At 51.4% G+C, this 27,973-nt stretch overlaps 1 protein-coding gene across 2 annotated transcripts; it reads right to left on the minus strand.

The window, feature by feature from the left end:
* Positions 1 to 303: 303 nt before the first annotated feature.
* On the minus strand, positions 304 to 27,964 carry LOC118177598 (sodium- and chloride-dependent GABA transporter 2). Of its 2 annotated transcripts, XM_035345435.1 has the most exons (15): positions 27,831 to 27,964; positions 26,479 to 26,694; positions 23,332 to 23,466; positions 22,116 to 22,256; positions 21,561 to 21,645; positions 18,783 to 18,915; positions 15,357 to 15,491; positions 7,390 to 7,493; positions 5,131 to 5,255; positions 4,549 to 4,661; positions 4,290 to 4,427; positions 3,182 to 3,284; positions 2,402 to 2,502; positions 1,823 to 1,993; positions 304 to 1,322 (listed from the first exon to the last, which is right to left on the minus strand). In XM_035345435.1, exons 2-15 carry the CDS (start codon positions 26,687 to 26,689, stop codon positions 1,203 to 1,205), a joined length of 1,815 nt encoding a protein of 604 aa, XP_035201326.1. In that variant the 5' UTR covers positions 26,690 to 26,694; positions 27,831 to 27,964; the 3' UTR covers positions 304 to 1,202. The 2 variants fall into 2 exon arrangements, with proteins under 2 accessions (XP_035201326.1, XP_035201314.1); XM_035345423.1 differs by lacking the exon at positions 27,831 to 27,964 and having other exon boundaries at positions 26,479 to 27,393.
* Between the last annotated feature and the right edge of the window lie 9 nt (positions 27,965 to 27,973).

Consider the following 27,973-nt stretch of genomic DNA (forward strand, 5'->3'; position numbering starts at 1 on the left):
TTGCATGGATTGTTTTAATTCATCTCTTCCCCATGCTGGGTGCTCCACGCAGCTCCAGAAGACTGGGCCATACCGTGGTGCCCACCAGTGTCTGTGGATCCTTTGGAAAGACAAGCTCTGTTCACTCACCCAGCTGTTCCTAGGCTCCGGCTTCCTCGGGGTTACCCAACAGTTATCCAGCTTCCCGGGGCTACGTGTCCTTTGGCTGCCCTCCTCAGATGCTGAGGCTACACCATTGAAAACACCAGCTCTTTGATGCATTGTGGGTTTGTTTGTTGTTGTTTTTTTTTAAAACATAAATAGTGTGGAAATGAGGGGCCCTGTTAGTGGCAGTGTTGACATAACATACAGATCCTGTCTCAGCAATGCAGCCCTTTTTCCATGCACAAATAACTGGCTGTAGAGCACCTCGAAGCCAGTCAGCACAGAAATTGCTTAGACCTGCAGATACAAGGGACAGTTTCCTGTGATCCCTCACTTGCATGAAGAAATGCCAGCCCACACACCCCTCTCAGACCCCAGGAATAGCCCAGTGACTCACCAGCCAGATGACTCTTTTGGCTGGGAGCTGGCAGTGGCTCCAGCAGAAGGTGGCATCACACTCTCCACCTAAGAACCCCAAGCACACTGCTTACAGAGGACTCCTAATCAATGTTCCCTGTCTTCTGTCCTGCCCTAACCAAGCTTCTTCTTCTCTGGCCACGCTGCTGTACAAACGTGCCAGTACAACAGAGATGCAGACCAGGACGCCAGCACAGCTGCACTAATACCCCACCAGATGTGCCCTAGCAGACAAAACTGAGACAGTGTATCTAGAGGGGAAAGACAAGGATTTAATGGAATGAATGGAGAAGCTCCCAAAGTCCAGACCAGAGCCACAGCTTTGAGACTCTCTGGCACTCTCCACTCCATGATCAGTCCTTCCTTTCTTCCCACCAGAAGGCTGGGGATGCTCAGGAACACTGGTGCTTGATCTGCCCCTTCAGAGCCCTCTCTAGAGAGAGGATTAAGGTGCATTGCGAACTCCACACAAACCATCTCCATGGCAGCCTCTCCCTCAGCCCTTCAAATCTTCCAGGGAAGGGAGCACAACCCAGAAATCCCTCTCTCCTCGGTGAGTGAAGAATCCTTGCGTTTTCCAACAGGTAGTAAAGGCTGCATAGAAACCGTCCTGGGGGGAGGGCAGGAGAGCCGCACAGGTCCTAGCAGTGAGATTCCAGCTCTGTCAGCATTAGGAGGCCAGATGTGGTGGAGGGAAGGGGCAGTCCCATGCTCAGCCTGGAAGGCAAGTCCTCAAGTGGGCAGGTGAGCTGGCGGAGCCTCTGGAAGGCAAATGCAGGCATTGAATATGGCCTCAAGGGCAAATGGCAACCTGGGCCCTCCCCTTCCAGTCACGGTTATCATTAATTCAGCCAGCTATCACAACCCATTCCCGAACACTTGTGGGAGGCAGAGGACAGACAGGGTTGGGAGTTTTCTTGGAGCAAGACTCCTGGCTGCAGTCAACGGCAGCCTCCAAATTGAGTTGAGGCACTGGAGACCATCTTTGTCCTCACCACCTAATGTGTTTATTCCTAATGGTGCTTGTAGAGACAAAAGCAATAAACTAAGGACACCAAGAGGCAACGGCCATCTTAGAGCAGCCCTGCAGCCAGGTAGAACTCAATAAAACCATCAGTTTCACTGTAGCAATGAACTCATTCAATTGATTTATTCTAGGCTCCTTACTAATCAACCTGCAACACACAAACAACCCCCTTGCAAGGCTGGACTTCAACACAGCAGCACAGCCCATGCCCTGATCCCAGAGCACCAGCCTCACCTCTCTGAGGGAGCCTTTGATGGTGGAAAGCTTGTAGACGATCCAGAGAGGGATGCACACCATGGAGGAGAGGGCCAGCAGCCAGCCTAGGGTGTCCCCCCACCATGGGTACACATACTTCTTGTTGTAGGTCAGCGGGGTGTATTTGATCAGAGAAAACAAGAAGGTTGCCTGGCAGGGTGGAAAGAACCAAAAGAAAAAGTGCAAGGAAATCAACACTGTTAGCAAAGATGGGGCTTCCTGGTGACCCCACACCTGCACAGAGTTTTATGGCAACAAAGAGCTCCCCGAGACAGCAACAGAGGACACACCAGTCAAAACAGCTTTACAAGGGCAGTCCCCATGCACAGCACCAAGGAGCTCACCCCAGCAGTAGACACATCTGTCACTGTTCAGCTGGGCCCTTCTCCCCGTTGCTTAGCCCCACACCTGACCCCAAATGTCACAAACGTGCAGAACAACAGGCTACATAACCCTCCACACATATGCACACCCCTCCATATAAATGAATGTGTATCTCAGAGGCACCCGGTTTTGCCCTTCTCCCTCCCTACACCTCTTCTTCCCGTGGGCTCTCACCATGCAAACTGCTGGAGTGATGAAAAGCCAGCAGTATTTGATGATGGGCCACGGCCGGTAGCCAATCATGTCCTCAATGTTATCGTAGAAACGGTCAGCACCTGTAGAAGAGGGGAAGGATGCATGCCTCTCTGCTACCAGGAACAAGGGCAGCAGGGTCTGTGTGTCCCAGGAAGGATGGCGAGTGGGGGCCCTGCTTCTCCACTATCTGGGAGCTCCCCAGAAGATGAGGCAGTAACCTCAGCATAGCCAAGAACCCTTCTGGGGAGCTCTCTGAGGAGGAGCATGGCCAATTTCAGTCCATGTCCTGAAGTAATGCCCACTCACCCCAGATCAGATCAGTGGGTCACCAGGGCCAGCCCCTCAGCTGGCATCTCCCGTGCTAGGACATGACCCCAGGCTATGACCTAAACCCTGGTTTTATCCGTCTCTTGTGAATATCAAGGCTGAGAGAGGTCTCTCAAAAATGCTGGGGGATCTCAGATGCCTGTACACACCAGTTGGGAAATCACTTCACAACCAGCTCCACATCCCCAAGGAAGGAGGGCCTCAAAAGAAGGTGCACATAGGAACACGCTGGGGATATCTGCCAAGCAGAACCCCCAGGGCATTGCTGTGAGGAAGCCCCCACCAGCTGAGTCCATGGGCACCAAAGCACGCGTTTAGAGGGCTGCCTTGCACTGCGAAGCAATTGCCAAGAGAAATTATGGACCAGCACATTGAGGATGGGGAAAGCAGACTGAGAGAGCAGATCTGGGGGCCCTCCTGGTTCATACTCACCATAGACCCAGGCGATGCAGAGAGTCTCGAAGATGGCCACAAAGAGCAGGCACATGCCACTGGCAGCATAGTAATCAAAGAGCTGGAAGACATACATCCCACCCTGGGAAGGGCCAAGCAGGCAGCGAGGCGAGGTGGGGAGGGAGAGAGGGGAAAGGAGTCAGGCACAGGCCAAGAGCTCCAGCCAGTGCAGGAAATGAACTCGGCATCTCCCCCAGAGCTGTGGGCACCTCCCTCTAACTGGGGCACAGTTTGAGCCGACAACAAAGGCCACATCCCCTGTACTCAAGGCCTGATGGAGACGTGGCAGCCCTAGGAGGCTCCCTGCTGCCAGGAGCCTCTGCAACCCTTCAGCCCAGGGCAGGGCAGGAGAGGAGAGGGGAAGTGACTGTCAGAGACGCTGGGGGTATTTCAGGACAAGACAGGTGTTTCACCACAAACCAGTCTACAAATTGGGCCTGCAGGTTTGTCTAGGCACAAAGCTGCAGGTGAAACATTATTTTGGCATAATTTTGAAAAAGCTGTCCTTTGAACACAAAAGATGCAAATTGTAAAGGACATTGTGGCAGCACCAACCCCATGGCACACAGACTGCCAGGAGGAGACAGAGGTTTTAGAGCAGAACAGCTTTAACTCCGAGGCAAATAATCACAAGAGAAATATACAGGAAAACAGTGTAATAGGTATGAGACATGCTCAGTCTCACTAGATTTTCCATCCATTTTCCACCTAAGTTTTCATCCATTTTTGTAGGTCTATATGGGAAGAAAGAGAAGGATAAAGGCTCTCCCCGAACCATGCAATAGGCTAGAGCGGTAAAGTTTTGGCTCATACAGAGATAAATCTATAACCAAAATATTGGCTGTCCAGAGCTCCAATTATCAGTCCTGGCAGGAGAGCTGTCAGGGCTGTAACTGGCACAAGGGCTGAAGGCTGGAAGCGAAATTGCAAACGTTGTGGGGAAGGGCAGGGCAGGGCAGCCTCCCCCAGGCACCGGGCAGCAGGATGGGGCTCACCAGTGAGCACCTGGCCCCAGCATGGACCCCACCACCCGCCAGGCCCCCTCAGACCCAGTGAGCACCATGCGGGTGGTCTGAGCCCAAAATACCTCAGTGAGCATCACCAGCCCGACCAGGTAGGAGAGGATGGAGACCAGCAGGATGAGGGTCTCCCGGCGGTTCTTCTTGCGGAAGATGGTGGGGTACATGTCCACAAGAGCTGTGACGAGGCTCTCCACACAGACGAACTGCAAAGAGCAGAGATCCCACCTTTGTCAGCCCATCCCAAACCTCCTCCCCAACACCTCCTGCACTGCCACTGGCCAAGTTAAAGCCCGTCCTGAAGGGACAGTGGCCCTGCGCCTTTACCTGGCTGTCCAGTCCCAGCAAAACCACCATCAGGAAGAAGAAGCAGGCCCAGAGCGGGGAGAAGGGCAGCATGACCACAGCACGAGGGTAGGCGATGAATGCCAGGCCAGGCCCTGTGGGGAGAAGGGCTTCAGAGCAGGCAGCGGCACGGCACAGCACAGCACGGCACGGCTGGTGCAGGCCCACACGGGGCAGCCACCTGGCCAAGCGCCATGCAGGAAACCCAGGCTCCTCACGGGACAGAGGAGGTCCTGGGGGAGGGAGGGAACGGAGGCACAGCAAGCCACGGCCACATCACTGCTGTGAGGGCTGGGAGCCACGCAGGCCCCCAAGCCCAGCACAAGCCATGCAGGCACCTCAGCCCTACAGGAGAGACACTGACCTCAAGACACGGCCATTGCACTGTAATGTCTCATGAGTGGGCATCTGTTTCTCCGTGGCTTTTGGAGGCACAGAGCAGGGCTGCCCACTAAGATGGGGACTTGCAGTGTAACACCACTCAGCCTGGGGCGAGTACCCTGGCCCGGGGGACAACCAGCAGCCCCCCTGTGACCCCATCACACCACCGCAGCCCTCACTCACCCGACTCGGCCACCTCGGCGATGGGCACACCCTGCTCCCCTGCCATGAAGCCCAGGATGGAGAAGATGGCAAAGCCGGCCACGAAGCTGGTGCCGCTGTTGAGGAAGCAGAGGGCCACGCAGTCCCTGGGAGGAGGGGGCACAGCATCAGCCGGGGGTCCAGGTGTGACCCACACCCCACAGCAGCCCCTGCTCTCCCACCCTGGCCACTGACCCATGAGATAGACTTGCTACACATCTAAACACCTTATTTTTTTCCCTCTCTCTCTTCTGATCCCTCCTGTGGGGGAGAGTACCAGAGATTATTTCTGTCTGAGAGGGGGGCATTTATTTTTCCTTAATAGATTTCTCAGACCAGTTACAATGTCCTGGGCTCTCAGCACTACTAGATATCTCCTGGTCCTCGCATTATGAGAAAAAGATGAACAGAGCCATCCAATTTATTTTCTCTGATCTATTCCCTTTTGTCTCTGTTTCGTCTCATTCCCATCCATCTACTTGTTAAACTAAACATTGCTTATCTATCCAATTCTTTTTTATGCTTCAGTCTCCCCAGGCCTCCTGTGGCGGCAGCCCTGGGGACAACACTAACATTTGCAGCATCTTTCCAAAATAGTCTGCACTAAACTGAACGCACCCTTCCGGCATTTCATGGCCTACTCTGACTCTGTTAAATGCTACTCTGTGAATCCAGTGTGATTTTCTCTACCAGTCTGTAGATCTTTAGCATTTGGGGGGCTTCACGCTCCTCCCTGCATATGCACTAGAGCTAGTCAAGGTCTGCAAACATTTCTGGAAATACAGCAGAGTTCACACAGAACCCCCACACCATACATGTAGCTCAGATTATTCCTCACAAGCCACAGCACTTTGCATGGTCAAGGACTGCCCGTAGCCAACCATTTTACACTAACTTGCATTTATTTCAAATGGTTCTTCTTCCTTCCCAGTGTTTTTTCCCTCTTTCTCTCAGATGTATGTACGAGGTTATTGCCTCCTTGGAAAAGCATGGGCTGGAAGATGCTCTCCAGTCACCTGGCAGGTGGGAAGGGGCATCGTGCTGGGGAGTGAGATGTGGCCAGACCAAAAAGGAGTCCCAAGATTTTCACCCTAAAGGAAGCTGGGGAGATCTGACGATGTCCCTTATCATCCCAGAGAATGATAAACCTTTGTAAACCTCCTTACAACTTTGCTGCTCAGCAGCCCCTCCATGTTACATATCCGGACTGGAGATGCACACAGATAAAGCCCAAGGACATGCAGCAGGCCAGAGTCAACCTGTTCTCTTTTCTCTTCCCACATCTTTCTCTCTGAGAACTGCACCTGACAGAAGGGACACGGAAAGGAAGAGAGGTCCCAGCCCAGCTGCTGGAGCGGGTGGGTTAACACCCCCCTACAGCAGGTGTTAACTTCTAAGGTGAAGAGAAAGATGCCAAGCTAGGACCACATGGTGGTTTGCCAGGACCTTCCACAGCAAGGACAACAAATCTGAATTTAAAAGGTGTGGGAGAACCCGGTACCAAGAGCAGCATAGCCAGCATGAGAAAGGGTGAGAAGGGAGGCAGGCAGGTTTTCTGAGTTCTTCTCACATTAGCCTTTTGCCTCTGGAGATACGGCTCCAGATGCTGGGTACATCTGAGCAAAATGAGCTTATTTTCACCTGACCACTTCAACTTGAAAGTCTGATTCAGCATGGGCAGAGCACACAAGAAACAGGAGTCACACCTGCAGGTTTATTTACAGACCACAGATAGCATGTAGGCCAGAAGACTGATAACTGTGCAAGACACTAGGTCCAAATGAACCTCAGGAGGATAAATTGCAATGTTAAAGGACTCCGGTCTAGAGCCATTTGATCTGACAGCTCTGCTTCCCCTTCGGCACCCATGTAAATAGGGGACATCGTGGTGTGGGGTCACAAAGCCAGTGAAGAGGATCTGGCTCTGATAGGTTTTATACGGTGTGGAAGATGGAATTCATCATCTGTGACAGAGAGAAAGTTCTTGACATTCCCCTTGGGTACAAAGCACAGAGAACTGGATTTGAGGGGACAGAAAAAAAAAAGAAAAGAAAAAAAAAAAAAAAAAAAAGGAAAGATTTCCTTATGCCTTGGAAATGGCATGCCAGTGCCATTTCCATGCCAGTGTCATGGAAAGCATGACACTTCAAAAGGCCAGTAGCCTCCAGCTGCTCACCGGCCTATTTGTGCTGATGTTGAGGGAGGGAAAGGCTCAAGGCAGCAGAGCCGTGCTCCAGTTACCTGTAGCAGTTGTTATGGTATTTGTTATAGCTGCCCAGAGCTGTCAGGCATCCCAGACAAATTGCATACGAAAAGAAGATCTGAGTGCCTGCATCCATCCAGACCTGCAAGGGAGATGCAAACACAGGTAAGAAGACAAGGCCAGCACAGAGCACAGACACTGCACCGATGGGAGGAGGCAGAGCCCCAGGGGCCACCATGAGCAGCAGAAAGATCAGCGCTCGGGTGGTCAGCAATACCCAACATTTAGACAAGCCTTTGCTAGGAACAGGCTACACAGTGCCAAGAGTTACTGTGCTCCGTGAAGCACCCTGGGGGTGATAAGAGTGCCAAGGGGAAGGGATGGAGCCAGAGCCTTGTAAACCCACGGCACATACAGCCCTTCATCATCATCTCTGTCTTCCTCAGACACATCTGCAGAAAACTGTGATTCTCCAGAGTCTCCTGGCAGCAAGAGACTGGGCAAATGCCATCCAGGAGAGCTGAAGGAGCCCTCTCTGCCAGCAGAGAAAGGGGACGTGATTTGGGCAGGCCTGGTCTCCCACTGGGTGGCACAGGTACATGCTGATGGTGGCCCTTTGCTCCAAGACCTAACTTTAAAGGCTCCAAAACGTAAAAACAAATTAACTAGAGGGGAGTATAAGAAATAAACAGAGTTGTTTGCCCAAGACAGCTCCTAAAAGCAAATACAAGAATGATGTTAGTGCCATGAAGCCCCTCTGAACTGCACTTCGATCTCTCTGTCAAGAGCATGTCCCGGTGCTCAGAGGCTGACATTTGTCAATGTCAAGTTTGATTTGAAAGCTTAGCTGTGTGCAGTCGCTGCTGCAGACACAGCCACCACCTTCTGCAGAGAACAGCAAAAGCAGGAGCCAACAGCGAGGAATGAAGCAATGACAAAGATTATTAATTAACCCCTCTACTGTCTAACATCTTTCTTCCTATAGGGTTTATAAAATAAAGATAAAGCAATCATTAGATCAATGCTGAAGTGCAGCCACCTTCTAGAGACAAAAGGGAAGGTAGTCAGGAAAGGAAAGCAGAAGGAAGTGGTTACTGGGACAAGTTCAATGCAAAAAGTCTCCAAGTGGAGCAGCAGTGTTGGTGAGTGCTCAGACAAACACCTGCCTTGCTCAGGGCCCTAAGATGTCTCCTGAGGAGAACAGAAACCAACAGAAAGCACTGCAATGGTTTCGGTAACTCCGAGTAACACCTGTACCTTGTCAACCACGGCCTCGTGTCCTGAGGGGCAATGGTCAGCCCACTGCTGCATGAGCCAGCAGCACCACCAGCTAGGGCACGCTGGTGAAGCCGCTTTCCCCGGCTGTCCTGCAAGCAGCTTGGCTAATGTTCAGCCCCACCTTCTTCTCATCAGTCACAGGGAGTCAGATCACGTCTTTGATTTGTAGAATGGGAAGAGACAGACAATGAGGTTGGACAGGAACAGCTAGTTCTGGGCACGAGGATTTGAAAAAGGTAGTTGACATCAATGGTTTTTAATTGTTTTAGAGGGTTGGAATAGGGAGCAGGTTTAGAAACCAAAATGGTAGCTCATTATTGCATTTCAAAAGCACTGGGAAACACAGGGCTTTTTTGTTTTGTTTTGTTTTTACAAATAATTCCTAAAGAATCATTGTGCTTTTGGGCAGCCAGGGCATGGCCTTCGCTTTTCTGCTGCTTTCGGGGCACAGAAAGCCACTGATGTGGGCTGGCCCAGCTGACACCTTTGCACCAATAGTTCAAGCATCTTTTCACAAGATAGGGTGGAAAGTTTTATTAGGCTTGGTTTATTTATTTATTTTTCTGTTCATTGCTAGAGCTCTGTTTTTTTTTGTTTGTTTTGTTTTTTGTTTTTTGTTTTTTTTTTTTTTGTGGTGGTGGTGGTGTTTTTTTTCATCAAATTCTAGCTTGAATCCCACTCTCTTGTGTTTTTTTGAAGCCCTTTTAGTTCTATTTGTTAAGATCACAAGACTTTTGCCATCAAATGGTGCCCCCCTGCCCTTGCCATAACATCGGATCCAGTTGCCCAGTTTCAAACAGATTTAACGGTGGGCAGAAACCTCAAAGATACCAACTACCTATGAATTTCACAGCAACCAGGGGACAAGAAAGACTCAGTGTCCCCTCAGAGGGAATCTACAGGAAGGAACAGTCAACCAGTGTTAAATATCAGACAAATCACACAAGCAAGAGACATGAGAAACATCCCAAGGGCAGGAAAAGAAATGGTGCTTTACCAGACATGGTAGAAGTCAAATACCAAGACTTCATGAGCTCTGTGGCTCACAAAGTGGCTCATTTCTACACGCAGCAATGCCCCTGATGTGCAGCAGAGACCAGTGTGGGGTCTGCAGGCTCCTGCTCCACTGCCTGCTCTTTCCAACGCAACACCCCCACGGTGCATATCCAAAGGGATATCTGTGGGGAATGCAGGGCCTGCCTCTCAGCACATGTTCCTGTCTGAAGCAAGGCAGCACATGAACCAGTGCAAATAAAGCTAAATGTGGCTTGTGGAGTTTATGGTCCTATTCAGTATAACCTTGAGCACCAGCTTAGGCTGTATGCAGTTTTATTTCCTATTTTAAGAGACCACTGAGGCTCTAGGGCCAAAGACCAGCCACCTTTGCCTCTTTCCCAGCCCCTAAATTACTTGAGGGCTGACAGACTCCACCAGGACTGATCCCATGAGTGCTCCTGACCCACCTATGACGGCAGCAGCATAACCCAGGACCTGGGGTCCGAAGAGCCCCCAGCCCACCTCTCCTCCAGCCTCCTCCTAAAGCCCCTCATGAGAAGCACGGCTCTCCCCACAGCCGTGCAGTTTCACAGGGGCTATACACAGCAGCCATCCCCAGAAACAACAGCCCAAATCTGCCCTCCCCGAGCTGCTGCCTGCGCACATTCCCCTCCCTGCTGTGACTCAGAGAAATGTTCTTTTCAGTCCTTCCAAGACCACCCCTCTTCCTCCCACACTGCTGATCAACAGCCTCTCATTATTTTAATATTTCCACTCTGACTAAAGGGGTTTGATGGGGTCACTGAGGGCTCTCTCTTTCCCCTGCAGAAAATCTTGCTGCTGTTCTCTGACCGCCGCTCCCAAAGAAACTGGTGAAGTTCACCCTGTTGTTCAGAATTCACCAGCACATTGGCGGCCTGGGTATTTTGATGTGATTGCTGTCTGCAGTTTTCTAAGCCATCCAGTTTATTTAATTCATAATTCAATTTCCTTGAACATGTTGTTTATTCCAGTCTGTAATAACCTCCTACTCTCTGTTTTTAACCAAAGCCTTCACACCTGAGCTGCAGTTATCCAAGATAGTTATGGCCTATCAGAGGACATTTTCCTTCCTCCCTTAATTTTCTCAGCAATATTCGCTTTATTATATGTGCTAGAATTTAATAGTCCCCTGTACTGAAACAGATCCTTCCTTAGGAAGACCTCAAAGCACTTACAGATAATAACACAGACCATTTCAGAACAAAATACTGCTGAACCCCAGTGTGCCTCTGTCATACATCAAGCGCAGGTGCCGTGCTGAGAAGTGCCAAGCTGCCCCCATCGGCCCGCAGAGAGGACTCAGCACACAGCACGCACAGGGCAAAAGCCAGGCAAGCCTCCATCTGCAGCACAATGAGCACTTCTTCTGAGGGCTGTGCGGGGTTAGCTGGCCACTTCCTTCACCTCTCCCATCCCTCCTTAGGCACAAGGATCAGGTGAGGAAGAAGGCCCCAGATCCATGGTTATTTCTGAAGTAGGCAGCAGAGGGGACCGCTCAGGGGTGGCAGGCATGGCAAGGGCACAGAGGCCAGAGCTGTAGCAAAGAAGAAGGTTTGTGGAGCTGCCCCCTCAATCCCCCACTGAAATCGTGAGATGTGTCCAGCCTTCACCTCAGAAAAAGCCTCCATGGGCTCTTGCTGCATACAGAGAGAGGATCCCCTCCTCCCGCTCAGTTCCCCACTGCTGTGGGATTCCCAGGGTTTCACCTCAGGATGCCCAGGTCACAATTCCCAGATTATTGCCTTCCTCCTTCCTCCAGGACTGACACGTGTGCACTCAAGGTCCCCAGGACACCCCACCAGCCCACACCGACCTCCTGCACCCCCCTGCCGACCGACATCTTACACCCAGGGGAGCTCCCCCACTGCCGGGCTTTCTTTAAACACTGCAAGAAAACAAACAGGTTCTGGTTCATCCCAAAAAGCACAGCTGCCCACCCCGGGGGTGTGCAAAGGGGTGAGGGATGTTCCTGGCCCCCAAGCTTTATGGTTCTGCCCAAAGACAAACACGTTGCCTTCAGAAAGGGGACATGGGGGGCCGGCAGCAGCACGGCACGGGCGTGCAGAACTGAGTTAAAGGCTTGCTGGGAAAAGAAACAAATAAGGGGAACAAATAATATTTAGCAGGCCCACAGTCGCCTTCCCCTCTTGCTGGGAAGCAGCGTCTCTCGCTGGCAGAGGAACAACAGCAGGAGGGGCCTGAATTGGAAGGGGTTTGGGGGCTCCGACCCCTTCCCATGGCTGGGGAGCCCATGATCAAGCAGTCCTTGGCCCTGCCGCTGCCTCCCGGCCACAGGGAGGCACAGGGGAAGTGGCTCTGTATAGAGAGCTCCGTCATTACACAAAGGCTTTCTGAAGCTCACAGGGTAAAGCACAAGCACACACAGCAAGACAGTGTGTTTTCTGGAAATTTCAGGGGGAAAACAAGAGTGGGAGGTCCTGGGCATGTTGTGAGAAGCACTTGCTGTTTGTGCAGAGAGGGAGATGCTCAGAGGCTGGGGAATTTTACTCCCTCGTTCTCACTCAACAGACCTAAAGAAATTTAGCTAAAAATGCTTGTGACTGATACCAGAGCGAAAAGAGACCATTATGTTTCTTCTCTTTCAAGCAAGCCCAAGCACACTGCCAGCACTTTCTGCACCAAGCCCATCAGTTCTCTCCTCGAGCCTGTCCATTACACTGGTGTCTGGTCATGGTACCAAAGCATCGAGTGATGGACAGCCTGCCAGCACTGGAGAAAAGCTGCTCCAATGACAAGTTTCTCACACTTAACGCTTATTTTTAGTCTGAATTCCTCTCATTTCAGCCTCCTGCTGGTGGATCACTCTGTGCATCTCCCTCCATAATCGCATCAGGAAGTCCCCAGTGTTATCTTACTGAAATAAACAATTGATAAGATTGCCACAAAGATCCTTGTGAAGGGCAGAGTGAGCAAATGTGGAAGTGGTGAAAAACCTCAAGACCCCCTTTCTGCTAAACCACAGCCTGAACTATGAAGAACGTAGCAACCTTCTGGAGCTCCAAAAATGCAGTCAAGGAGGGGGAAAAAGATTTGGGCTTAGTAATTGGCTAGCATACTAATACAAAAATACCAAATATTATGCAACTTTAAAAAAAAATATATGAGGTTGCTTTTTGGGGAGGAGAATTTTAATTTTGGAGCACACAGTTCAAAATCAATTTTCTCTCTGGTGGTTTTGCTGTTATCTACTTGTATTTCAGCAGAATTGGATTCTATTATGCAAAACTTCTGGTTAGCAGGTTCTCTGTATAGTCTGGTCTTCCTATACATCAAATAATTTGCATTTTATATTTTAATTATAAACATTTTATAAAGTGGGAAGATGAAGGTGCAGGAAGATTTAGGGAATTACAGACTTTATGGCCAGAAGAGACCATTATCAATCAGCTCTCATGCACAGGATTTCACACTTCTGTCCAAGGTCATTGGGCAGGTGATAAGCAATGATTTCCACACACTGACACTTAATCACATCTCAGCTGCTTCTCCCCTAGTAGAACCTGCTAAATAATTCATCCCCTCTTTTGACATATGTTTTCATATACTTTTAAGCAGTTACCCTTTTGTCCCCTTGTGTATCGTTTGCCCTTCATGTAAACCTCTCCTTAAGACTCCTTATCACAAGGCTCAGATTGAAGAGGTTCTTTTGTTTATTTTTATTTTTATTTCAAATCTCCAGCATCCCTTCCCAGGAACTGCAGAACCTTGCATTTTTCCAGGCAGCGTCAGACTGCGGGTAAACAATCACAGCCTGCTGCCTTGTGAGCGCAAATCAATTATAATCGACTTGGCCCAGCCGGCTGGCAGGGCTCGTGCTGTCCTTGCAGGGCAGGCAGGGGCACGGCCGTGCACACGCGGGGCCCTAACCCTTACCTTCCCTCTCCGATGGGGGAACAAAGGAGAAACTGCAAGCTGTGCTACCTGGTTTGGTAAGATAGCTAAAGCACGCTATAGGAAGGCAACCACTGCTACTGATTCTACCTTTTCCTCTCCAGAAGCAAAGCATTCATCAGAGAACGATGGCATCTGTGGTGTGTCGGGCAGGGGGGAGCAGAGCTCCTGCGCTGAAGGGTCACAGCACATCCACCCATGCAGTGGTGTTTTCCAGGCTGGAAGGAAGCCGTGCTTCCAAAGGTCAGGCTGTAATTGGGACAGAGCTCACGGGACCTGGCAAGCAGCAGCAGACCATGCCATGCCCAGAGGAGTTCGATGCTGTCCCCTGGGGGACGCAGCCACAAAGACCACAGGGCTTTGCATAAGCTGGGGAGCACCATTCGTAAATGGCATCTTGGTGCAGAAGGCCTTCACACCACATCAACACACAGTGCTGCCACAGGCCTGTCCTTGTGCTCCTGGGTGTTTTGGAAAAGCCCCTTCCAAAGGTTATGCTGCACCTTCCCAGGGATGAAGAGCTATCCTATGCTACCCACCTCCTCCCCACAGACAAGGGGAGACAGCACGCGAGAAGCCAGCACTGCAAAATTAAGCTTTTCAGCCACTGCTTAGGCACACAGTTGGCCAGAGAGCGACTTCCAGAAAGCTGAGCAGGAACTCTGAGCACTGCACAAATGACACAAACCAGACCACCTTCAGCTGCAAACCGGAAACTCGCGCTTAGCTCCCCAGATGGGAAGCCCTAAGTCAAACCGGATCACCCGGAGCCGCACCGCACCAGTGGCACCAGCAAGGCCAGGGGTCCCCATCAGTCCTGGCACACCATCACCCCCACCCCAGAGGCCCTCCTGTGCTCCTCACATCAGGCAGGGCAGGGTCAGCTGGAGATGCCCCTGCTTGCAAAATTAACAACAACGGCAGCAGCAGGGTGAGAGCAGGAAGAGTTAACAGGGTTACGAGGGGTTTTGCTGGCCTATTTTCCAGGCAGGCACCCTTTAATCTCCTTTGGAAACACCTTCGCACAAAGGCTGGTACAGCAGCTCAGCTGGAGCCAGGATTTAACGTGGAAGAACTTGTCCCAAAGAGATTAACAGCAGCGGTCGGGTGCCGACCCTCTGTTTCTGCAGGCAGGAATTTCTCAATGGGGACGGGGAGGCGAGGAGGGCAGCCATGTCCCAGGGGTGCACAGAGCCATCCTCCTCCTCCTCTTCCTTCTCCTCCCCACATGTTGCAGTGCTGCAGGAGCATGGGGGTCTCCCCAAGAAATGGTGGCTTCAGCTGGAACCATTCTCACGGAGGAGTTAAACCCCATCAATGGCTCCTGCCACCTCTGCCCACGCCCCTGGGTAGTTCAATCCCAGCTCAGACAAGAAAATACAGGAAGGGGAGAGGTGAAGGCTGAGGGTGAGAGAGCATAGGGACGCCCCAGTATCTACCCATATCACAGCTCTGCTTTATGCCCAGCAGGGTGAAAGAGGAGACAGACAGAATAAACTGGAAGAAAGAGAGTGAGAAGGCATTGGTCAGGCATCGGAATGGGTTGCCCAGGGAGGTGGTGGAGTCTCCATCCCTGGCGGCATTGAAGGAAAGGTTGGCTGTGGTGCTTAGGGACATGAGTTAGTGGGTGACATTGGTGGTTGAACCTGATGGTCTTGGAGGTCTTTTCCAACCTTACTTAATAATTGATTCTATGAAAGGGAAAAAGAGGTAAAGAGGACAGCCACAGGCATCCATGCAAGCACAGCTCAGCCATTTGGCTCCCCACTGTCCTTACCTGGGGGTCCCCAAGGCGACTGAGGTCTGGGTAAAGGTAAAAGAGGATTCCCTGGGATGCCCCAGGCAGGGTGACTCCCCGGATCAGCAGAACCACCAACATGAGGTACGGGAACGTGGCCGTGAAATACACCACCTGGGAGGAGGACGAGAGGACAGGTGTGAGCGCACCAAGCACCTTGCTTTAGCCTGCAGTGGGAAGAAATACATTGTTATATGTTCCCAGGAGACCTGGGTCATGGCATGGTGTTTCTGGAGCCAGAGAAAACCTTTGTAGTCCTACGAGAGATACAGGGCATGGGCTAGGCTATCGGCAGCCTGTCACCAGGGCAGCTGTACTGAAGGCAGCAGCAATACCTGTGTGCATCAGCAAAGGATCTGCGCATCCCCACCCCAAGCACAGGGCTGAGTCACGTGCACAGAACATAAATGCAACCTCCCATCTGGGGACAACTGAGGTGTTTTCAGGACTACTCAGGCTAATTGCTGTAGTGTGCTACAACACCACTGCATTGCGGTCTGTTTCCCACACAGCTAAAACCAAAGCTGAGGGCTGATGTAGCCTCACCAGTAATTTGGGTAGTGTCATTAATGCCTCTGCATGGCCACCACACCTTCAAGACATATTGACCGCACTGCAAACACTTGTTCAGTTCGTTCTATCACACTGGGACAGAAAAGAAACGCTGCTCCTTCAGGTTTTTCCTGTGTGGATGTGCAGAGCAAGGTTTTGCCTTCGCCTTAATGCTACCCAACAGCTCTTTTCTCAGCTTTGGCAGTTACGCACCAAAGAGCTAAGCACATCTCTAGAGGAGCTGCAATATGTGATGCTGTGAAATGATCTGTTTCTCATGCCTGCCCATCCACCCAGAACGAGCTGTTCCCAAATCCACGTAAAGCCCACCATCCCTTAGTGGCGGGGGCAGTCTCTCTCACTGCTACAGCAGTTTCTGCAGCAGAAGAGGTACTGGGAGGATGATTTGCCCGGACAACACAACCACCTCCTCTCTGCCTGGGATAATCCTCATGGATCCAAGTAGTGAATCAAAAAGAGATTTCCACTGGATCCACCCTGACATACTCCATCTGAGTCCAGCATCCAAAGCACCTGACACTGCAATGGGTCTCCTGCTCTAAGCTGAGATACAGACTTGGTGATTCAGTTTTATAATGTGGAAGGACAGAAGGATTTGAGAGATCCCACCCTTGAAAAAAAAAAAAAAAACTACTAGGTTATCATCTCAGCCTACAGCCCCAATATCTCCGTGCGTTTCGTATATCTTGCTCCATATATCACAGCAGTCTTGGGGAATGCCACAGAGAGAGGTGAAAAACACCTCCTTGCTGTGGCTCATGATTGCCTGAGATGTCTGTGTGAGCAGCTCCATACCTGTCCCTCTGAATCTGCATCCTGGACATTGAAGGAGCCCAGGGACATCATCCTTCAACACCAGCAAATGCCATTATTCATTTCAGTCTTAAAGTTTCAAGAAGACTCAGATTTAGAGCTTCTCAGTGACAGTTAATCAAATCTACAGGTCCTGAGAGTTTAACAGTCAACCCTGTACTTGCCACACAACCAAATTATTGCTCTGGGATATGGCAGGATGAAAGTCTAATCTTTCTCAGCTTGTGAAAGCAAGATTAAAAACAAACATCTTAAAGACAACCCATTGACTTTGAACCTTAGCACATATTCCTCCAGGATGGCAGGTTGCACATTCTCAGACGGATCTCTAAAACACAACAGTTTTAGGGGCTCTGTACACAACCTGGTTGTTCTCTGGTACACGGTTCAGAACTTGGTAATGCCCCGTGTGCCTGCAAGAACTCGCGTGGTAAGCTTTTCACTCAACAGTCACTCGCATCTGCACTGAGACCAGCAGCCTGAACTTGGAGAATTTTTCTTGGATGGACAGTGCCAAACTTCTATCTAACAACATGAACATCTGGATCCAATGAGATATTACTCAGTGCTTGGCTCAGACCCAATCTTTTTATTTCTCAGGCATTGTTAGCACTAACTACATCACCAGGAACCTTGCCGGGATCAGTGTGATCATTCTGTCACATGCTGGTCAACAACATCCAGGGTTTTATTTGAACCTGATCCACATGCCTCGGCAAAGTGATTCCATCTGTGACAACCTCCTGCATCTGCGAGCGCTCCCCGGGGACAGGCAGTCCCTGCATCCAAGGATGCAAACCGCTGCAGGACTGTTCTGTCCAGGGCAATTTCAGCTCAGGGGCTGATAAACCTGTAGGCAGTGATTCTCCACTGGAAGAAGGGTTCTGTTTTCCAGGTGGTAAGATCTCATCATCGTTAGTCCTTTTTGCTAAGAAGCGTTTGCATTTTACATAGAACTTGTATCTAAAATAGACTGAATTTGTTCTCAGCACTTCCCACACTATGTTTGCAGTATCTTAGTATCATATTTGCTGTTATTATACTGCCTCTGCTTTCTTTTACTAGGCCACCACAGCAAGCAGTTGCTCTTTTCTTCTAATTTTACTCCATGGAAACCAGAAAACATCATCTCTGCAAGCTGCTTGATTTCCCCTTCATGTTTCATAATTCCAGACCATTCTGGAAGTAGGAGAAACTGCTAACATCCATGCCATCAACGTGATGGAAATGGATGCAGCAACAATTTATATCCCATCGCACATGCTATCTTGTTTGAAGCACACTGAGAAGACACCATTTAGATAACATACTAAACCTTTTCACTTCCATCTGTTCTTGCTGGCTGGGAATGGGTCAGGAGGCAGTAGGAGAAACTAAGTAATGGTGTCAGTGCAAATGACAGTGGCACGCACTGCAACAGAGGGAGGAGACAGGGATGGAGCTGTATTGTCACACCAACCCTTCCTAGGAGAATTTGGAGAAATATCTCTGGTGACCAGTATGAGTAAAAAAAGGAGATTCTATTGCTGGGGAATATGAGCAAGTATAGCAGGAGTTGGGACCAACAAAAAGGCAAGAAGAAGATGCCCATGGTGGTGAGGCAGAAAGGGCTTTGAGATCACCAGTGTTACCTTCATTACTACCTAATGAATTTAAAGATTTTCCAGCTGCACCTGCCAGCAGAGGCAAAACCACACTGCTTGTTCGTGCTGTGGCAGGAGGGAAGGGAACGTGCAGCTACCTGCTACACAGAAAGACAGCAAGTTCTCCTGGGCCTCAGATGGAGAGGGACCAGCTGGAGACCTCCATCTTGGAAGTGAACACTCTGAGAAGCCTCCTGCCTCTGTCTAGCACTCCCATCCTTTCTAGCACAGAGCCTGGTGCTGCACAGTGAGCACCACAGGGTCCTGCTATCTCAGAAAGGGATTTCCAGGGTCTGCCTGAACACACAAGAGGCAGGTGGGTCAGACACTCCAGCTGTGATCAAGGGAAGAGGCTTGATGTGAACCAAGCACTCACCTTGCCTGTGGACTTGACCCCTTTCCAGATGCAGAAGTAGCAGATGATCCACGCCAGCAGCAGACACAGAGCCAGCTCCCAGCGCAGGCTGCCCAGGTGCTGGATGCCATCAGAAATCTTCAGCACTCTCCTCCTGTACAGAGGAAAGGAAAACAGCATCCAAGTGTCACCGGAGATGGCCACCAGTGTTCCCAACACCACGTCTCACTCACCACACCACCAGAGCACCTGACAGCTCAGGGGAGGAGGGATATTTTACACACAAGGCCCAGCTCTGAGCTGCAAGCCGCAGAGGTGTCAAACAGCACCCCACACGTAGACTGCTACAGCAGTACCACCAGCCTGCTGAATCACACATGGACACCTGCTTCTGCATTTGCTCCCACACTGGCCTGTTGGGTTACAGATTTCTTCTCCCTTCCCCCTCCAACCTTTGGTCCGTCATGTCCTTCTTGCATTCACAAGCTCCACCTCGGCCTCCTTTTGTGTCCACCCGACTTTCTGACGTGCTCTCAGGGTGGATGATGCAATGCATTTATCATGCAGAATCGATCAGGACCACCCAAAAAGAAAAGCTGTCCAACCCCATATCCATAGCACCCTTCTGCTGTCTCTAGGAGTAGCTACATGTATCCCCTCAAGCCCCACAGCAGCAGAGCATCCCATGCCACAACAAAGACCCAGCCAGGACCACAACAATCAGCATGCACAGTCAGAAGAGACCACTGATTTATCCGAGAGTGATACCGTGGTGCAGTCCCGAACCTGAGACAGGCAGAGAGGGACATGCGCTGCTCTGGAGTCCCGGCAGCAGTGCGTGGAGCATACTCACAAGCCTGCCCTGCTGTAAAAGGCTGCAATTATCCCAAAATAAAGGCTACATTCCTGGAGAACCACAGTCTAAGAAGGGGATCACAAGAAATCATGCTGTTCCTCTGGGTATTTTGTTGTTACCTTGCTCTTTCCCAGTTCTAAGCATGTGGACTATGTAACTGGGAAGCTGCTATGTAACTGAGGGAAGCATGCTAACAGACCATAACTAACCGGGCACTGTACCGCAGCCAGAAGCATGCCATCACCCCAGTGGCAGGTCAGTGCTTCTCAGGGAAAGTCTTGCCTCCTCCACCCCTGCCCGTGGAGAGCAGGAACACAAACTGCATCAAAAGGGACAGACAGTGGACATTTCCAGTCCTGCGTGCTGGTTCCCCAGTAACACAGGGATGCTCACAGAACACCACCTTTTCCAGCTCCCAGTCTCAGGAGGAGCAATCTGAGGTAGGCCAGCATCTAACTGCATGTGAGCAGGTTAAAAGAAAAAATAAAAGTGCAATGTAGGAGAAAAGAAAAATCTCGTCTATGGAAGGAATTACCATAAGCTCATTAGGAGCAGTATATGTACCCAGCGCCTTTCAGTCTGTAATGATCACTGCTCACAGGCAGATGCAAGAACAGAGCTTTGCCCTGTGCTACCCCAGGGATGTTGTGGTGTGCAGAGCCCTCTGCCAGCCTCAGCTCATGAGGGAAATTCATGGTGGCAGCAGAGGCTGCTTGGTCTGTCAGCCAGGACTCAGAGCTGGGCTGTGCCCATTCTCCCAGGAGACACTGAGCATCACCAGGGATCACAAGCCTGCAGGCCTATGCCTTTGTGCCAGGAAACAAGCTGCTCTGTACTTTGGGCTAACCAATGCACATAGGAAGGAGACAATGAAAAGCAGGGAGCACATATCACCATGATGTGAGGTGAACCCAGCACTCAAGTTTGATTTTGGTGAGCTTCTCCCCTCAGTATAGCTAGTCTGCATATAAAAGTAACCATCCACGATGACACAGCCTCCTGCGAACATGCTGGTACCACAGAGGAGCACAGATTCAAAGGAAAGAGATTGCTTGCTCCATCACCAGCATGGGTTCCTGTAATACTTCACAGAGTTTTAAGGCTTCCTCTTCAACAGGTGAACACACTCTAAAGCTTCCAAAGCATACAGACAAAGACCCAACAGAGAGCATGGTGGATCACAACAGATCACATCCAGCTCACAGATATGTTCTTGTGGCCTGAGCATGGTTACGCTGGACGTAGCTGCCAGACAGGTCAAGGGCTGCATGCACGGAGTGCTCTAGACAGAACAAGAGCAGTGGATAATCCAGCAGATACATAAACCATACCCAAGCCATAGGGCAAAGGTCACCATATCCTGAGGGAGTGACTAACTTTAATGAGGTTTGCACCCTGGGTAAGTCTGATCCATGGTTTGGGGATGGGGAACCTACAGCCAATTCACCTACACTGCAGGAGGAAACAACTGTACAAGGGAGTTCACGTGTGGAATTGAGGAACATGGGAAGAAGCACGGAGAGAAGCAGCACAAACAGAGAAATAGTACAACGGCAGAGGAGGAATAAGGGAGAAGAAGAAAAAACAAGGCCCAGAGGAAGTAAAGCAACAGCGAGGCAAAGTTTTTCACAGAGTCAGCTGGCTGTCACCAAGGCCTGTGAGAATGAGAAGCCCAAGAAGTCCAGGGGGATAGCAATAAGGCATAAGGGAAGGACAAGTCAGCTGGCTGAGGCATGCCAGTACAGCCCCAGACAACCACCACAAGCCCAGCAGTGTCACACGTTACTGACGGTGCTCCCCTGAGAGCCCGGACCTGCCCAGCGTGCTCTCTTGTGGCCCCTTCTGACCAGCATGGATTAATAGGAATCACCACCGCGGCTGGTTCATTGCCTTAGGAGGGCATGTCTCGGAGGGAAGAGGAATGCAGGCCGTGCTTTACTTACTCCCAGAACTCGATGACCGGCGAGGTGGCGTTTTCGCTGGTCACGTTGAGGGTCGAGTTCGCCCTCTGGAGCTCCATGCAGTTCCCTGCGGGAGAGGCCCGGGGAGAGAGGGGGCGTGAGTAGCAGTGACTGGAGAACCGGAGAAAACCGCTCCCTGTCCATCCACAGTGTCAACACCCCTTGACATTGACTCAGAGACAAATTTTGTACAGTCCCAAAGATGCACCAAAGGAGTCCCCTCCAGGGCAAGGCTGGCAAGAAACCTAGGACAATTAAGAAGATGACATTTAATTTTTCCTTCCAGCAGGCATGGTAAGCCGTCCCTGGGTTTATAGCTAAAGCACAGCACAGGGTGATGGGGCTTTTCATCACTGCCAAGGAGGAAGACACCCTCGGTGGCTGCAGCCTCTTCCCCAAAAGCACCAGCAGGACTGTGGTCTCTGGGGGCTCCCCACCCCTAAAGGCAGCGGTGTGACCCAAGCTGGGGTTTCATGGGTTCAGCAGCAGATGTCCCTCTGCTGGGACCCAGGGGAGCAGCAGGGCCTCCACACACACCTGTGTTCCACTCGTGGTTGCAGCTGCCCCAGGGGAGGTCGATGGTGAACGAGCTGAAGAGATAGAACAGGGCCCAGGCCAGCACAACGATGTAGTAGAAGTTCAGAAGCACAACGATGACCTGCGAGGCGTAGCCAATTCCTGTGGAAAGGAGGCCCCGAACGCGGGTGAACCACATGTTGAGGGATGGGACCAGCCTTCACCAAGGGGTCAGCACCTGGCCCCCACGTCTGGCCCCCACTGTGCTCACTCAGGGCTTCATCTCTGCTCTTCATGGTGACTGTGCTGCTGGAGGAACACCAGCAGGTCAGCCACCTGAGGTGTCATTCCCCCCCAAAATCCCACCATCTATACAGGCATTTTAACCCAACCTGCACCAGCAGATGGGCTTGGAGGGCAGCTGAGGTGGGATGAATACACAAAACCACTGGCTGGTGGGCAGCTCCTGGGGCCTAACTCTACAAGAGGGGCAGCCCCACAGGGAGCCAAGGGAAGTGTCGCCTGGCCAGCCACGTGGGGAACCGAACCTGCCCGGCATCTCCAGGCCGTGGGCAGTCTGTCTGAAGCACTCTGGAGGGCCAAGTGGTGAAAGGATAGGAAAGGGAGGGAGTCTGGACAGGGGAAAGGCAGCTTGTGGTTGGAAAGCCACCCAAAGAGGCAGAAGCATATGACCATGCTCTACCTGCTGAATAGCACCTCTTCTACCAACATGCAGTTTTTGTTTGTTATCCCTCTTCCCTTCTTGCTGTTTGTGCACCCTCTCTGAAAGGTGCCAGAGGAGTATCTAAAGGTTTTGGTACAGGGGACGCAGGCAACTGGAACTTTTCAGTTCTGAGAAATCATGGAAAGTGACTTGGGAGTGGATGATTGTGCTGAAATAGCGGTAGAAGTGGATCTGACAGGTAATGACAGCTAACACCTTTCACCACTAAGGTTTTAAGCCCTCCACAAACTCAGGAAAATGATATAGCAGCGACTTAAAAAGATAACAGTATATTTTAGGTTCTGTATAACTGCCAGAAGCATTTTCTCATTAGATCCTGGAGGAATTTTTATTGGGTGCAAAGCTCTCGGCCAGAGCCCGACATGAAAAAGGAATCTGGGATCAACTTTTCCTGCTTAATTTTGGGAAGGGCTGGGATTCAGAGGGATGGGCAGAGGATGAGCACAGAACCCCCATGGGTCCCCAGCGTCCCCCCAGTCTCACCCCACTCACCTTCAAAGAGGGGACAAATCCTGCGCCAAGCTGTCACCCCTCCCTGGCTGGTGTACTGCCCCAGCGCCGTCTCCAGGAAGAAGACAGGGATCCCGCAGGTGAAGAGGAAGATGAGGTAGGGGATGAAGAAGGCACCTAGCAGATTCAAGCAGAATACAAGAGAAATAAGGCCTGTCAGGTGGCTGGGTTCAGGACATATCCAGGACGGCCCTGGGTGGGTCCCTCTGGGGCACTCCATGGGGATGGCACAGGAGGGATGTGGTCTGCAGAGGGTGGGAAGGGCACAGAAAAAAGGATTTTCCTCAAGTTTCATCTCCAAGAGTGATGTGATTGTCTGAGAAACCCAGTATGTGGGAAAGAAGGTGAGAAAGGAAAACTTCTAGGCCTGTTTTTTTTTTTTTTTTTTTTTTTTTTTTTTTTGTACAGGAAGAGTAAAACAAGTTTGCAGCAGCTGTACACAAATAAAGGAAAATACCCTGCTGTAAAACCAGTATGATTTTTAAACAAGTTGGCAGTTCCTTCCACACTGATTATTCTGAGTGTCTATGCATGACAACACCAAGGCACTGAGGATTCGTGCAGAGTAATATTTTCACCTGCCCTGGGTTTGCTCGCCAAAAAAGCAGCAGACATGCAAAGAAAATGAAGTGTTGCAGAAATGTATTTCCCTTGCACCAGCAACTGGAGCTGCGTTCCTGGTCAAGACCTGTCATGAAACCAGAGAGGGAAAAAATGCATCAAGCATTTGGTTACTCCAGGTCTAGTGTGCAGTAACAGCTTTCACTCCGCAGGGCCTGAGGGACATCCCCACAAGCTCCTTGATGCTTCCAGGTTCATTAACACACCATTGAAGTTGCTCAAGTCTTGCCTTTCCCTCACTTAGTCCTTTTCCAAGACAGTGAGATATTAACTGGCTCTGGGGTCAGGTTGGTGGGGGTACGGGAGGAATAACAATTCTGGAGCAGAAGTAAACTCAAAAACCAAGATATTATCATTAAGAAGGTTGGTTGGTATGGATGAATGTGGAGAAGGCTCTTTGGGGCCAGGCAGAAGTCCCACTCCGTGCTCATCCCAGTGGGAAACAGGGCCACAGCCCTCCCCTTCTGCAAAATGTGACCAAAAACATGCACAGGGAGAGCTTCATGGCAGCTGCCTCTGGGCAGAGTGGCCGAAGGGCAGGATGCTGACACCTGGCAGCCATGGGGAATGGCAAAAGCCTTCCCACCTCCCAGCCAGTAAATAGAAATTAGCTAAAGCTGGGGACAGGGGGAGCAGCTGTATCAGCACAGTCCCCTCAGCTCCCATCCTGTGTGTCACTGCGTTACTATAAAAGTGGTGTCTTTTTCTCAGAGGGACTTGGTGGGATTTTGTGGCAGGGACCCCAATGGCCGTTGGAGGTGTGCCGCGTGTCACCCCTACCCCTTCCCCTGCAGCGCCAGCAGCCACACCACCAGACAGGCTTCCCCAGTATTTCCCAATCGGCCGGGCTAGCCTGCCCAGGGAAGACCTGACCCTGTCATGGGAGGTGAAAGCAAGAGCGAACGAGAGTGAAATTTTTTAATTTTTTTTTTCTGTTTGCTTTCTTTCTTTTTTTTTTTTTTTTTCACCATTATACAGGACCTTGGTATCGCACGCTGAGTACTAACTATGCAAGACTCTCTTTGCTATATGGAAATATCCCTCAAGAAAGACAAAGTGACAGGCTGCCCCTATTTATATAACTCAGATTTTGAAAATCTCTTTTTTTTTGTGAAGAGCCTGGCTCATTTAGCCAAGCAAAGCACAAGCTGAGGGGAGTTATCACCACTGCCTGCAAACACTTCAGCAAAAGTCAACGGGAGCTTCACGGTAACAACAGCACAGGAGCAAATGGTGACAGGCTGGCCATGGCTGACCTGAAACTGGAAATTAAATAAAGGCCCCTCACTTTTATTTAAGCACCAGAGAAGGAAGTGGCTAGACCAGCCTTCCCCAAGGAGTACAGAACAAAACCAGGTTTAAAAAACCTGGCGGCTTTTATAATCACTCTCGATGCACTACGAGGGATTTGGTGCCAGCGGCAGCCAGGACGGGGCTGGGCTCTGGAGGCCGGGGAGAGCCCCTGCTGCTGCCTGGCCTCGCTTCACTGCCCGGCCCCAAGAACTGCTGCCCTCTGCACCCGAGTCTCGTGCATCCTGCTTCCCCTGCCTCACGGGATGAAAACTTTGCCCGAGACTTCAAACTCCTCGTTGCCTCTGCCATGGGGCTTTGCTTCAGGCCCATTTTGAGAGGAAAAAAAGGCCGAGAAACCCCTTTTCTGTCCAAGCAATCCCAAACCCTCCCTAAGCTCTCCCCCAGCTACCAGAGGGACTCGGTGGCACAGGGTCCAGGGCAGGGTCCCAGGATGTGCTGCCTGACAGGACAGCACCCCAGAGCACTGCAGTGGGGAACAGGCATTGCTCACATGCAGCCAAGAAACCTTCCCCTTTGGAAGGGAGCAAGAAAAGCCCTGCCTTTCGAAAGGGAATGAAATTCCCAAGCACCCGGTGAAAAGAAACAAGCACCAGGCAAAGCACAGCGTGAAAGTAGCTAAACAGCAGCTAATCCTCTTTTATGCCACTGGGATGAAAGCAGTTTAGCGAGGCCCATGAGACTGCCCCCAGCTAACGCCAGGGGATTTCAGCCCTGGGTCCCTGGTGCCCGCCAGCTCCCAGCCAAGCACCGTATCCCCTAGCCCTGCCCTTCTGGAGAGCCCAATTAGCAATTAATCACCAAAGGGGGAGGGCAGCTCCCTTCCCACCTGCCAGCAAACCAAGCTTGAGAATAGCTTTGGGCTTTCATTTTCCTCTCCTGAAAGGCTGCCTTAGGCTAAAGGCAGGCACAACCCCCTGTAGAAGCTACGGGCAGCCTGGGTGGCATCGGCCAGGGGTCACGGCTGAGCAGGGAGATTGAGCAGCATCCATGCACTATGCACAAGTAGCATCAATGCCCTGATCCTACTCTGCCTACACCTGGAGGCACATCCATCCAGGTGCCTCATCGCCCTGCTGGGGATCCCAGGGCTGCTCCTCTGAGAAAACGTGCCTGGGGCGAGTCTTATGGCTCAGGCACTGGGTCTGGGCAGGGATGTCACAGGGGGGATGCTGGTGGCACCGGGGCCACACTCACCTCCGCCGTTCTTGTAGCAGAGGTAGGGGAAGCGCCAGACGTTTCCCAGGCCGATGATCTCCCCAGCCACCGACAGGACGTACTCCAGCTTGTTGTTCCACTGCCCTCGCTCCAGGGTCTGGTTCGCCTCCTCTTCCTTCTCCTTTTCCACATCAGGCTGTGCGGGCACCGTTTCGCCATTGCTGACGGTGCCAGGGACTCTGTAATCCATCCCACCTTCAGGAGGAGTTTCCTTTGTTATGTTCACAAGAAGCCATGCAACAAGGCCAAAACCCGAGCTACGGAAGGCAAGAGAGGGGAGAGGACACACGCAGACACCCACGTGCCGAACCCTTACAGGCTTGTTGCTTGTAATGATTCCTGCTGGAGGAAAGGCACCAAGGGCACGTGTGAGCTTTGGCTGTGCAGCCCAAAGCCAGTCCTTAAAAGCCATTCCCAGTTTCATCATTTTTAATGGACCCATCTCAAAGCAATCCTGCTTCTGGAAGTGCGTCCTTCTACAGAAGCTCCCACTGCTGCATACACTGGGAGAGCTGGGGCTGGAGTGGGGTGAGAGAGGGATTAAATGCATGAAGAGGTGTTTTATAAGGACTTCTCTCACCTGTTGCTGCTTACTAAGGTCTGGTTTCACAGACCGTATAGTGAGAGCCGGAAAAGACACGTAAGTCTTAGATATGGAAAGGGGACAAACTGAAATAGGAGGGAAAGAAGCTTTTGCTTTCAGCGGTGGCAGCTGTTAGCAGCAATCTTCCCGGCTCTGTGGCTGCCACTTAGGAGGCTGGGGATGTTTGGGCCTGTTCCTTGCGGGCAGGATGCCCTCCTGCCTTCAGAGCCCCGGGGCGAAGGGCGACCCAACCAAAGCCCCATCCCAGAGCTGGGGCGGCTGAAGATCCTTGCGCCACGGAGGGAACCTTCCTCTGCGTGGTGCCTGCCGCTGACCCTCGCACCCTGCCGGGGCAGCCCGTCAAGCTCAGCCTAACGTGGGAAACTTTGGCCATTCATTCACGCCGTCGCCAGGAGAGCAGGAAAAGGCACCGGCAGCAAATGACACTCTTCCCCCATCCGGGGAGGGGAAAACAACAAAAAAAAAAAATAAAAGAAAAGAAAAACAGGCAAAGCAGCACTTTGACCCTCTCCCTCCCTCCCTGCCCCTGCAGAGCCCCCTGTAAAGCCCTTGGGGGGTGAAGAGGAGCAAGAAGCACTGGCAGGAGTTTGACAGCAGCCGCTTGGAAGGATCGTGAGGAACCGTTGGTGCTGGAAAATGATTAAACGAGCAGAAAGCGCGCGGTGACCTCTCATCCAGCGCGGGCCCACGGGTGGGTGCGGGGGGCGGGTGGGAGCGCAGTGGTTACCTGGCGGACGGGGCTGGCGGGGCGCGAGCTGGCGGGAGAGGCGAAGGCAGGACCGAAAGGTGCTGGCGATTTAAAGCGTGGAAAGGGAAAAAATTCAGCCGTGGTGTAATCCTAGACTTCGCCCAACCCACATTCTTTCCCCC

The sequence above is a fragment of the Oxyura jamaicensis genome, chromosome 1 (assembly GCF_011077185.1).
Source record: "Oxyura jamaicensis isolate SHBP4307 breed ruddy duck chromosome 1, BPBGC_Ojam_1.0, whole genome shotgun sequence".
Lineage (NCBI taxonomy): Eukaryota > Metazoa > Chordata > Aves > Anseriformes > Anatidae > Oxyura > Oxyura jamaicensis.